The 13,069-nt window shown below is 38.9% G+C and overlaps 1 protein-coding gene across 1 annotated transcript; it reads right to left on the reverse strand.

The window, feature by feature from the left end:
* Positions 1 to 2,221: 2,221 nt before the first annotated feature.
* On the reverse strand, positions 2,222 to 12,690 carry smarcad1a (SNF2 related chromatin remodeling ATPase with DExD box 1a). Its single transcript, XM_079381945.1, has 23 exons — positions 12,291 to 12,690; positions 11,840 to 11,939; positions 11,562 to 11,667; positions 11,409 to 11,475; positions 10,536 to 10,606; positions 10,326 to 10,451; positions 10,168 to 10,246; positions 9,587 to 10,062; positions 8,603 to 8,799; positions 8,427 to 8,517; positions 6,456 to 6,555; positions 6,315 to 6,374; positions 6,107 to 6,182; positions 5,852 to 5,987; positions 5,542 to 5,673; positions 5,296 to 5,391; positions 5,006 to 5,123; positions 4,656 to 4,771; positions 4,003 to 4,191; positions 3,782 to 3,900; positions 3,229 to 3,411; positions 3,046 to 3,152; positions 2,222 to 2,736 (listed from the first exon to the last, which is right to left on the reverse strand). The coding sequence occupies exons 1-23, from the start codon at positions 12,394 to 12,396 to the stop codon at positions 2,657 to 2,659; spliced, it is 2,931 nt and encodes a 976-aa protein (XP_079238071.1). The 5' UTR covers positions 12,397 to 12,690; the 3' UTR covers positions 2,222 to 2,656.
* Positions 12,691 to 13,069: the final 379 nt, after the last annotated feature.

The following is a 13,069-nucleotide window of genomic DNA, read 5'->3' on the forward strand; positions in this document are numbered from 1 at the left end:
CAACTGTCATCATAAGCATGACCTGATAGTACATGCACAGTAGGCGCAGCCACCTAGTTGTCAGGAGGAAATATGAATTTTTTTTTTTTTTTACTCAATTTCTGAAGTGTTTGGCCAAAAAAAAAAAAAAAAAAGCTGCTGCTGATATTCTATCTAAAACATGATTTAGCCAACAAAAAAACAACAATAACATTACCACTTTAATATGTCTTGCAATATCCGTGCGTGCAAAGGTTCTGCGTGATCCTCTTGGACCCTGCGTGGGTCTGAAATATAGCAATATTGACGAACATGCTGTTTTGGCAAGGAGCAGGGCAATACTGAAATAGTGATGGGTCGTTCTTGAACGATTCGTTCATTTTGAACGAATCTTTAATGTGACTCGGGAAGAACGAGTTGTCTCGGGGAGTGATTCGTTCAGTCGCGCATGCGCATTACACAGCATTCTCGGGTTTGAGTCGTTCGTTCATCACGTGACAGCCCCATACGCTTAACCAATGCAGCCTGAGCCGGAAAGAGAATTGATCAGTTCGTCTATATCGAGTCTCGGGTTTGATATCGAAAATTTTTGAACGATACCCAGCCCTACTTGCCAGTATGGTAGTTTTTTGGATATTATAAGTCTGACCGTAGTCAGACCAAATGTCGTCTGCAAATTATGCAAGACCGTCGTCCCCGCCAAGACTGGTAATACCACGAACTTGATGCACCACCTTAAAAGCAATATCAATAATTATCGATATCGACCGATATGAAACACTGATATCGTGACATCAATATGATGATGATGATGATGATACTTAGTTCTACATATCTTCGCATCCTAAGGAACCAATTCAGAAAAACAGAGGACATTGTTGACAAAAAAAATCTGATAGCACTTTCCTATAGAACATCCTCCAACACTTCATGGCTGCTCTGTCAAGTCTACATTCTCGGTTCGGCTATTTGAAAGCAATCTTTCATTAGAAAGCCACATTTCTAACATTTGTGAAACTGCATTTTTCAATTTTAAAAATACATCGCGACATCCCAATGTCAAATGCAGAACAATCAATTAGTGCATTAACAACCTCAAGACTGGACTATTGTAATGCTGTACTGGGTGGCTTCCCTGCAGGATTACAAAAACTCCAGCTGGTCCAAAACACAGCAGATAGAATTCTTACTACAAGTAGGAAGTATGACCATATTTGCCCAGTTTTGTCAACACTGCTCTGGCTCCCTTTTAAACATTCGATACATTTTAAAATCTTGTTGCGAACATAAAAAGCCCTTAATGATTTAACTCCTCAGTACCTTAGCAAGCTTTTGTTTCATTATAGTACTTCATGTCCACTGCAAAAATTCTGGCTAGTTGAAAATAAATAGAATATCAAAATTGACTGCAAGTGGTAGATAGGCTACTTTTCCTAGCATTGTTCAAAAGGCAGGCACACTCTAGATTTAAAAAAAAGAATCTCCTCTTTAACCTGGCATACACATAATATACCATCACATTTCAATAATTCAACCCCCTTGAAAGGATTGCTAGGCGGCATAAATTGAGTCAACAGGAACTGGGAACACTTCCTGTAACATCCGATTTATTTGTTACATCATAAGTGGAGTTGCATCTATACTAATATTAGCTTGTCTCATTCTTTATTTAAATAAAGATTTGTGAGATACCCTGGAATTAAAAAAAACAAAAAAAAAACACCATGTTTGTTTGTCTGGCCCCTGACGAACCTTGTTTTTCGTACCCTGAAAAGAGTTTTTTTTCCTCTCCATTTCACCAATAGTGTTTGGGTTTCTTGCCACTGATGCTTTTGGCTTGCTTAGATGGGGACACTTAATATTATTGACTTGACAGCACAGACACTATTGGCTGAGAACTGAACTGAGCTGGATGACATAACTGTTTTCAAAGTTGCTTTATGCATAAATGAAACTCATTCCATATCTCAACTGAAAAGTTACTGAACTGATTATCTGATTTCAACTGAATAATGACTGTTTACTGTTGTCTTTTTAGAGAATTGACTTCTGTTTGTGTCACTGAATCATTTCCCTGTTTATCACCGTAAAGCTGCTTTGAAACAACTTTGTATAAAGCGCTATATGAATAAAGGTGACTTGATGCTAATCCAATGCTGAGGAGTCTGAATCGAATTGGTGTGCAAAGATTTTAAATGGCAGTAGTACTCAAACTTGCAACACTGAAATCAAAAACCTAAATTAAGGAAATGACTATTATCTTTATTTAGAAAACAACACAAGGACATTACAAACAACAAAACGGTTACAGTACAAGTATAACCAGTTATTTGCAGCAGTGCCTTCAGTCTATAAGGTCACAAATCTGGAACCAACTCACCAGTCCTGTGTGGGCTAAACTGAGCTGGGCAGGTGAGGTACAGTCTTTCAGATGGCACATATGACAGATCTCCATTGTGGAATATTAACAAGTATTTCAGGTGATCCCCGAGTAACACAAACTCCTCTATCACCAGTACATTGGTCCAAGATTTGTGTGCATTTAATAACTGACCTCTAACATTTGAACATGCAAAAAAGTGCTAGTCCTTACCAAAGCCACATCAAATCAGTTTCAAGTTGCTGTGTTTGTACTTGATGAGTGGAGGGAAACGCACAGGCAACTACCACTCTGACTTTACCAGTCTTCAGGTTTCAAAAAACCCAGTGAGACTTTGAGTAGCTCTGCCATTTGTTCAGTCATAGCACCGTCCTCTTCTGAAGAGAGCGAAAAAGAATTAAAGAGCTTTTAACATATAGTGAAAAGCCAGATACATATAGTAAAACCACCACAATCAAAGTTTCTATTTTAATACATTAAAGTCACTGGATTATCCAAAAACAGGAATTAAACAATTATTTAATATAAACCATTATTCATTGACATTGCAGTAAAATGAACTATACAGTACAGTGATAAGATTTTGATTATACCACACACTACTACTGGAAAGGGGGGTATTTTGAGGTTCATCTTGTAAGTTGTGACCTGTAGGTTTGATAGGGTTTGTGTGCGTTGACACTCACCTCCATCAGTAGTCATGTCCTGTTCCAGTTTCAGCTTCTCCTGTCCCACACGGAGCATGCAAGCCTCAATCGAATCTTTGCTGATGAGCTTGATCACCTGCACTGTTCTGTGATGCAAATACATTATCATGAAACAGATTTTCTTCTTTATGGTAAACTCAATTTCCTTTTGATTATACTAACCTGGTTTGCCCCATTCGATGACAGCGGTCCTCTGCTTGTTTATCATTGAATGGATTGCAATCAATGTCATGCACTATCACTGTGTTTGCAGAGGCGAGGTTGATTCCCTGCCCCCCAGCCCGAGTCGACAGGAGGAACACAAAAATTTCAGGGTTTGTATTGTATTTGTCGATGAGACCAATCCTAAAGAAGTAGAGAGGGTTGAATTAGATTTGTTCAGACAGGCAGCTTCCTACTTCAATTTGTTTAGTTGCTCGAGACTTAAAAACAAATCTTTTGGGTCGTAAAAAACCCCCCCCCAAAAAAAACAAGTGTAGTGTACAGTGCTGTCTGTATTTATACATTAATGTTCACATGCGGATCTTTTAAATGTGAAAACAGTGGTTATTGAAATAATTTACTGCCTGAATTATTGGTCAATTGCATTTCATTACTTGCAAAGTGATAGTGAGTCAGTCCTAAATATCAAATCTGAAAAACAAATCTGAATTGAGTGCAGTGCAAACAAAGTGACATGAGGTACTGAAGAAGGTAATAAGCAAGTTATGTTCACCTCTCTGCCATGGGAGTAGAACCATCCAGTCGAACAAACCGATGGTCAAGGTGTTTGAGCAGAATCTCTACAATGTCCAGCACCATGGTGAACTGACTGAAAAGGACAACCCTATCACCCTTGAGGAAAAAGAAAGTTGTTTTAAATACATCAGCAACAATAAATTGCTAATTAATTTAAAATGACTCATCAGGATACTGTAAAACAGCATTCAGACAAACCTTTTCTTTAAGCCTGGGGAGTATTTTGGTTAAAAGTGCAAACTTCCCAGAGTCTAAGAGGAGCTCTTTCTCCAGCTGGTAACTGCTGATGGAGGTGTACTGCTTACATAAATTATGCAGCTCAAAATCAGACATCACCTCCATGTCCTCCTGGATCAGTGCAGGGTCAGCATCAAAGTGTGTTGGCTCCTAACATAGCAGAACCATGTCAGCTCAGCAGTATACAATACAGCAGTGGTTCTCAAAAGGATAGTTCATCTGTTTTCATTTACTCGCTCCAAGTTGTAACAAACTTGTATGAATTTCTTTCTTCTGTTGATCCTAAGTTATTTTGAAGAATGCGGGTAACTAAACAGTTGCTGGTCTCTAATTGACTTCCATAGTAAGTGAGGGGGAAAAATGGAAGTAAAGTCAGTGGGGATCACAAACTATTTGCTTACTCACATTCTTCAAAAATTATTATTGTGTGTTCAGCAGAGGAAAAGAAACTTATACAGGTTTGGAACAACTTCAGGGCAAGTGTACATTTCACCTTCATTTTCAGAACCAATAAGTTCCCAGGGCTGGACTCATGATAAACAATTTTGTTTTTAAATGCACAGTTAAATCTTTATTATTCAGCCTCTTTTACACATTAATCTCCCAGTCCTCACCTTAAGCATGGCTTTACTCATGGCAGCTAACTTGTCACTGGTGTAGTACTGACGGTGCAGCAACGGATGATTAGCCATCTTTCTCAGCTGCATCATCACATTGCAAAGCTCCCGCTCTGAGGACAAAGAGGAGATTGGAATTGTGTGACAGATGATAAATAGATAGAAAAAATGGTTTCCAACATTCCACTTTGTTTTTCAGATCCTCCAGCTTATAAGGAACATTTTCTTGACAGCCTATATTGTATTCAGATTTATCTGACATTATACAGGGGCTAACAAAAAAAAAACAAACAGAGTGCAATACTCTTAAACAGGACATTAGCATAAAAAAAATTAACATCACGTACTGTCTCCATTCGGAGCCTTCTTGAGCCTTTTGAAAAGTCTGTCATACAGCTTCTGCTGGGCATCACTCATGGGACACATTTCAATGTTCTCCACTTTTGGTGGAAGCTGTTTCAACACCTAGAACAACATTTACAAAGTCACAATCGGGGTGGGCAAAAATATATACTGGTATATGAATTTTCACCACAGAGGACTGAATGTAGATACATTTACTTTGATGGATCAATATTTCTGCAAGTTTTCTCAGTAATGATCAGATCATAAATCACAGTGAAAAAAAAGCATCTACCTCACTCTTGACTCGTCTCAGAATGAATGGCTTCATGATAAGTTTGGCCTGTGTAATTCTTTCCTTGTGAAAACTGCTTTCTTCCTCTGATGACCTCTGAAACCAAGCAGATGGGCAGAAAGTGAGAGCATTCTGTCTAGGTAAATAATGATTACTGTATCCTTAAATTGAATAAAATGTAGACATTTTTTTAAAAGATGGCACATCTAATATTATAATTAGAAGTAATGTGTGCACTGTCTGTACCGTAGAGAACATTTTGGAAATCTGCGAGGTGCTACTGGAGAACATGGAGGGCATGATGAAGTTCAGGAGTGACATGAGCTCCAGCAGGTTGTTCTGTAAAGGTGTTCCTGTGAGCAACAATCTGTGCTCAGCCTGTAGATGACAGACACCAATGTACAACCAAGAGGTATAGATAAGCACAACTTTACTACCCTTCGCTTCATTAAGAACTTCCCAAACTAACCCAAAAGAGACAGAATGGCAGTGAACAGCATTTGTTTAAATCGTATTTGCAATATTGTTTACGACACAGAAGACTGCTTGTACTGACATTGATGGCCATGAGGTGGCGGTAGCGTAGAGAGTTCATATTTTTCAGCATGTGGCCTTCATCAAACACAGCATACTTCAACCTCAGCTTGCGGAACAGACTGCGGTCATGGTCATTCCCTATTGTGAGATTGTAACTAATACAGATGAAAGCAGAAAAAGACAGACAAGTGTTAACATCACTGAATACAAGTGACTTTCATAAATACACAAGTCAGTACAACAATATATAAATACTGTAAAACAATGTACTTACGTGGATATTACAATGTTGAATTTAACTAAGCCACTGAGGATGTCTTGTCGCAAGAACCTGCGGTCTTCCACAGATCCTACAAGTACAAACAAAAAAAACAGAGCAAGGAAAAAAAAAATGATTCTGTATTAATATATTATTTTCCATTGGGTTCTAAGATCACACAAAATACGGGGGGGTGGGGGGTCTTGCCAGAAAACTAACTCACCATAGTAAATAAGAACTTTAAGACTGGGACACCAAAGACCCAGCTCACGAACCCAGTTATCTGCAAAGAGAGAAATGCATCATCTCAAGCAACACTATATGGTTTATATGCTACACTCCCATTGAAATAAGTGTCTCTTACCTAGCGTGGATGAGGGTACGGTAATAAGATGAGGGCCCTTGATTCCTTTTTCATACAAATGAGCCAGGAAAGAGATGGCCTGAATAGTTTTACCCAGCCCCTGTGGAGAGATCAAATCACATAGTGCGTATACTTTAGAGTGCGTTCTTTTACTGCATGATTCAGTCTATTAATATGCATTACGAATGATCACATAATTCAAGGTAAAGGGGCAGAAAATGTATAGGCCTCTATATCAATTCATATAGTTATTAAATATCACACGAAGAGTGACGTTTTTTCTTAAAAAATCAGCATGTTACAAATGGGATATTGATTTTATACAATGGTTCAATAATAATAATAATAATAAAAAAAAAGTTAATATCAAGAGACTTACGTTTTAGACACAATATTGGCCGTTTTTGCTCTATTTCACCAACAACAAAAAAAAAAAATAATCATTCCGAACACAGCACTGTATTGTGTCTCTGAGCAACATGTTGGTGTTTCCTTCCTGAATGAATCAACTGTTTAAATGATTCGGTTCAATCGCAAGGACTCACTTAACAGTGAATTTCTGCCACCTACTGGTGGTTTTAATTTTACACTTAAAGTATCTTTTCATTTTAAAATCATTTCAAATATCAGTATTCAACATTTCATGTTTAAAATATCAAAACATTATTTATGCATTTGCAACTGCAGGTTAAAGCATTCCATGTCTCTGTAAGATGCATTAATGTGTAAATGCATCTAAATGCCACTTCATATGCAACTTCTGCAAAGATTCATTTTCTTGATACCGATTTCATTTATTAACAGCCTAAATGTATTATTATTATTATAATTGATTAAATGTAAGAATTTGACTCAAAAGATGCACACTTTTAGAAAAAAAAGGCTTTAAAAAAGATAAAAATGCCCATAAAAAGGTACAACCCAGTTCAGGCTACTTCTACTAGTTCCGGTATGTGGAGAGAATTCTGCTGGAGGAATCTTATTAGATACTTTATAACCCCCAAGTTAAAGTCTATTCAGAATGGTGAGACGGGTAGTGGTTTGTGCTGGAGGAAATGTGGGGAACAACTAGCAGATCACTTTCATGTATTTTGGAACTGCCCAATCATTCAGCCATACTGGCGGGAGGTAACACAAGTAATATACAATATTGTTGATGATGCAAATGATTATTCCTTTTCTACAATTTACTTGGGGAACTTACTGGCTCATTTGACGGTGAGAGACAAGTACTTATTAAAAGATATTATTAGCAACCAGCAAGAAAGCTGTAACACGAAAGTGGCTCCAGTCTGATCCCCCAACAAAGTCTGAATGGTTGGACATTGTAACCAGTGTTCAAAATATGGAGAGAATCACTTTCGCATTAAATTTACGGATGGACACACTCTCAATACTGGGAAAAATGGATTGTGTTTATCTCTTTGTTTTGTAATTTGACCTCTGTATGTACCTGTTAACAAGACCTATGTAAAGATGCAAAGGTGACCTGTTTACCAAGTTCTGTTGTTATCCTTTAAAAAAAAAAAAAAAAAAAAAAAAAAAAAAGGTACCACCCAATTTAATCTTATTGGAAAAGATTAATTTCTATCACTGATGTGAATGGACCACACAGAATATGAAGAATATCAAAAACTTTAGGAGTCAGCTGTCCCCAGTAAACCTTAAGATGGCGGAACAATAACACGCTCAGCAAAATATTGTCTAATTATCTTTATTGATAAAATCCTATAAAATATTGAGATATTATAAAATCGCACAAGCCAAGCTTTTTTTAGAGTTTTATTTTTTTTGGCTAGTAGAAGTTATGAATGGCCGGTTACTTAAAAATCGAGCCAAATTGGCTGGTGAGTGAAAGTTAATTTCAATCCCTGCTTATAACCAATATCCGTGACAACAGTCCTTTGCTTTAAAGGAATCAGTAAACTTCTTGGATTACATGCCTTTGAACTCAATATGACAGTGACTCACCATTTCATCTGCCAGGATGCCACTCAGGTTGTGCTGGTGCAGAAGAATCAGCCACTTCAAACCAATCAGCTGATATGGCTGGAGTTTGAAACTAAGAGAAGTCAAAAACAAGAAGTTACAAAAAAGTAGCATAACTGGATATCCCAGGTGTGTATTATAGGAATAGATAAACTCACTTGCTGTTCAGGATTTTGGGTTGCTTGATGGAGCCCATGCCTGCTTCTATGACCTTGGTAACATCTTTAGTCATTTTCTGTGCAATCTTCTCACATCTTCCCATAAGGTCTCTAACCACCTGCCGCTCCTTAAGCACAACCTTGCAGCCATGTACTAGATCTATAGACAGGCCATTATCCTTGAAGAACTGCTCTTTCTGAAAGAGAAACAGAATTAGGACTTTTCCACCTTGAGCTGAATGGTTAACACAGCTAAATAGTACACTTCTGTACTAATTAGTGCTTGTAAACATTCCCTTCCCCCAATCGGGAGTTGTCACAGAGCTAAAGCCTTTCCACCTGCATGGTTCACCTTGTCTACCGACCGCTAATGTAACTGAGAATTCAGTGCATAGAATGATTTGTACTTTCCCAGTTTGTTAGCAAAACATTTCAAATTAGTATGACAGATTTTAACACCTCATTTGAACAATTAGACACAACTGTGCTCAATCTGTCTGCGGGCATGAATACAAACCTGCCAAATATGAATCACTGGCTTTACAGCCAAAAGAACTAATCCCCTTTGAGCACTTCAAAATTCATTCAACCACATAATTCAGGGTGACAATTAACATGGCAGAGCAGAGTGCACACATTAGATTTTTACTAGGGCTGGGCGATATATCGCATGCGATTGTCATGCGCATCTCGTCAGTAAAGCCGGTTCCGTAATTAGCGGTAAATCTCCAGCACCTGCTTTCAAATGGAGCGGCATCAACTACACAGAGCCGTAGTTCACTTACAAGCTACGCAATATCACATTCATTTTCGAAGGGGATTCATCTGCAATAATGAGAGCGATATTGCGTAGCTTGTTAGTGAACTACGGCTCTGTGTATTAAATGCAGGTGATGGAGATTTATCGCTAATCACAGAACCTGCTTTACTGACGAGATACGCATGGTCATCACGTTCGATATATCACCCAGCCCTAATTCTTACCACATCTTTCCAAGTGTTGAAAGGTCTCAGCGAAATGATCTTCTGGGCTTTTTTGATTGAGCAGCCAGATATTAGAGCAAGCTCATCTAGGGAAGCTTCTTGGAGAAACTGAATGATCTTATCCTGGAGGTTGCCTGAGATGCTGTCTTCATCCTCCGAGTCCAGATCATCAGAGATACTCTCAACATCACTGTCAAGCTCCTCTTCATCCTCAGAGGCACTGACATCATTTAACGGCAATTCATCGTCCCTCTTCCACTTAAAGGATGCGTTTTTGGCCATGCTTTTGCTGACTGCTGATTTTTGTGTTTTTGGAGTAGACAAACTAGAGACTTTTTGCACGGGAGACGGGCCCGCCGTCAGCCATCTTGACAGGCTAGACGAGCTTTCAGGCTTTTGAGAGCTCTTGTCCTTTTTTTCCCGGGAGTGAGATGATTTTGACTTTTGTTTTCTCTGATCTTCCGGTGAACTTAAATCTGAATTTAAAGTGATAAAGCAAGTGATAAAGTCGGTTCATTTTCAAACTAAAATTTCTTTGTGGACTAAACCTTCAACTGTAGCTGAAACGCAGTAATAATCACCTGTTGATGAAAACACAAGCAGTGAACCCAAGGCATTCTCATAGTCCCAGTCATGCTCTCTCAGGACATCCCTCAGCACCTATTAGAGAAATTGAAGACATAAACTCACCAGAACATTACAATGCTTTCGCATCAATATCTTTAAGCCTTAAGCCTACCTCTTTTTCGATATCAGGCAGTTTTTTCTTCAACTTCTTCAACAGAGCCTCTTGTCTCTCTCTGCTTGGCTCCTGACTCTCCTCATCTTCAGAACCTTCTTCCTCCTCCTCTTCAGATTCTGAATGCTAATTCAGAGTCAACAGCCATTTAAAAGTGAGCTCACCAAATTAAGGAGATGTTTAAAAGATTGATTCAAATGGCTCACTCACCACAATTTTTCTCCTCTTCTTTGGCTGATCGTTATCATCTTCACTATGCCCTGCTTTGCCTTTCCGTCTGCCTGAATCGGCATACATAAAAAACAGTTTTGATTTGAATAAGTTACAATATTGTATCTGAATTACAAATCTAATCTGTTACACACACACACATATATATATACACACACATACACACAGCGCTTTTCTGGGTACTCAAAGCGCTTTACATGGAAGGGGGGGGAATCTCCTCATCCACCACCAATGTGCAGCATCCACCTGGATGATGCGACGGCAGCCATATTGCGCCAGAACGCCCACCACACACCATCACTCCGTCTCCTCTCCACCAATAAGGTGAAGTCAATCAGTGTATGGGGATGATTAGGAGGCCATGATGGTCAGAGGCCAATGGGCAAATTTGGCCAGGATGCCGGGGTTACACCCCTACTCTTTTTTGAAGGACATCCTGGGATTTTTTTTTTAATGACCACAGAGAGTCAGGACCTCGGTTTAACATCTCATCCGAAAGACGGTGCTTTTTACAGTATAGTGTCCCCCTCACTACGCTGGGGCGTTAGGACCCACACAGACCACAGGGTGAGCACCCCCTGCTGGCCTCACTGACACCTCTTCCAGCAGCAACCTAGTTTTCCCAGGAGGTCTCCCATCCAGGTACTGACCAGGCTCAACCCTGCTTAGCTTCAGTGGGCAACCAGTCTTGGGCTGCAGGGTGATATGGCTGCCGCAAATCATCTTGTAATTAATTTGCACAAAAGACAGTGCATGAAATATTGGCATTAACAACACAAAGATGTCTGACAGCAGAATGCTGTGACTGACCAATATATATTTGTCCAAGCAAATAATAAAAAAACGCCTCACCGTCATCTCCATAAATCATCAAACAACGTGCTATAGCTCCCTCCAGTGTGCTGGTGCTTTCAACTACCTGTCACAATACAAAGTGACACAACAGGATAAAATCCACAATGTTCACCCATTAAGTTGATGTCACATCAATGAGGGACTCATTACCTCCAGTAGATCTTTCTTGCTCTTCTGAGGGAATATTTCCAGTAGTTTGATGATTTTGTCCTCCATATCCTTGCTAATCTGGTGCTTGGACTCTGATGTTGTATCCCTGTGAAATAACTGCATGTTATCACTTATTAAAAACTAGTGAACGTTCAAATAGGTAACAACTCTCAATGTAATCAGCAAGCTTGAAATCTCTAGAAAAAGTGTGAAGCAGCAAATGTGTCCAAGAGAAGACACGCTACAGCCTCACTTCTGACAAACTGTGTCTCGCTTACTTGCTCATCCTGACAACTTTGTCATCAGCAGAAACATCCTCTAATGCATGTCTTGATGCCTTGCCTGATGCACATCGACCATCTGTCTTTCTTTGGTGGGCTGGAAACAGAAAATTCAAGACTGAATTAAGACATTTTGGCATACAACATCTTGTGACTAACGTTACATCCTTGTAACAAGACAACTGCTAATAGTATGCGGTGAAAGGGGTCTGATATAGTGGTGAACAAAAACAGAGAACAGGTTATTTGGAGAATCAGCGTCGACCCCAAAACAATCTTCCCAGTGGCCACCCACACTAAGAACCTGGAAATGGGCTTAAAATTACAGCTACAGTACAATAATCACCATAATCGCAGATAAAAGCACGCGGTCTAGGTAGAAAGCACACCAGGTTTTGAGAAACATCCATTATGAAAGCTGAACAAAGAAATGGCCGTTTTTACTCACCCCGTTTATTCTCTTTATCCGAGTTGGATCCATTCGACGATTTACAGTGACTGTCTGCTGCGTTGTCCCTTTGGAAACGGAACCGGTCTAGATTGAAATAGCTCATTTCAATATCAATTTTTTCCGTTAGGAAAATCCACTGTCTCACGCGGTCTTACTGTACATCCGCCGGTGATGCTCGCGCTCTTGATTGTGTTCGATAATAAAAGCTTCAGGGCAGCCTCATAACCCAACCAATATCTGATAAAAATACAACACCGAACTGCGCAAGTGACTTGACTGTTAATTTAACGAAATATTTCAGGTTTAAAATGCTTTAGCGTTGAAGAATGACAGTGCGCTGAATTCTGAATACAGCAAATAGTCCCTTCCCGCCACCGACTGGCAATGCGTCATTTCCGCCTTTGAGCCAATAACAACGCAAGTGTCTCTTTTCTCTTTATATTGTAAATCAGGATTATATAAATGTATTAAACGTCACGATTTTACAGGTCCAATTATTTAAAATAGAAAGGAAGAAGTATATAAAATATACTAGAGTATAATATATAATTTTGAAAGAATTTGGGTTATTAATATAATTTGGAGAAATGAGAAAGGCTACAGCAGTGCACATATCTGACTGTTCTTAATATAGCCTAGGCTATTGAATTTTTAGCAATATGCTATCTTTTCAATAAGATTAATGGTAACAAAGGGAATTAATTACCTTGATAACAGCAGAAATAATAGAATAAGGATTCTAGATAGATAGATAGATAGATAGATAGATAGATAGA

This window comes from Barbus barbus (genome assembly GCF_936440315.1).
Source record: "Barbus barbus genome assembly, chromosome: 28".
NCBI classification, from domain to species: domain Eukaryota; kingdom Metazoa; phylum Chordata; class Actinopteri; order Cypriniformes; family Cyprinidae; genus Barbus; species Barbus barbus.

Bases quoted from the DNA above. Each gene is read 5' to 3' on its own strand.
- smarcad1a (XM_079381945.1), bottom strand. From the start codon at position 12,396: ATGAGCTATTTCAATCTAGACCGGTTCCGTTTCCAAAGGGACAACGCA. The intron at 6,556-8,426 runs GTGAGTCACTGT...ATCTCTCCACAG, and splicing joins GCATCCTGGCAGATGAAATG to GGGCTGGGTAAAACTATTCA. The intron at 6,183-6,314 runs GTGAGTTAGTTT...TTGTACTTGTAG, and splicing joins TAAAGTTCTTATTTACTATG to GATCTGTGGAAGACCGCAGG.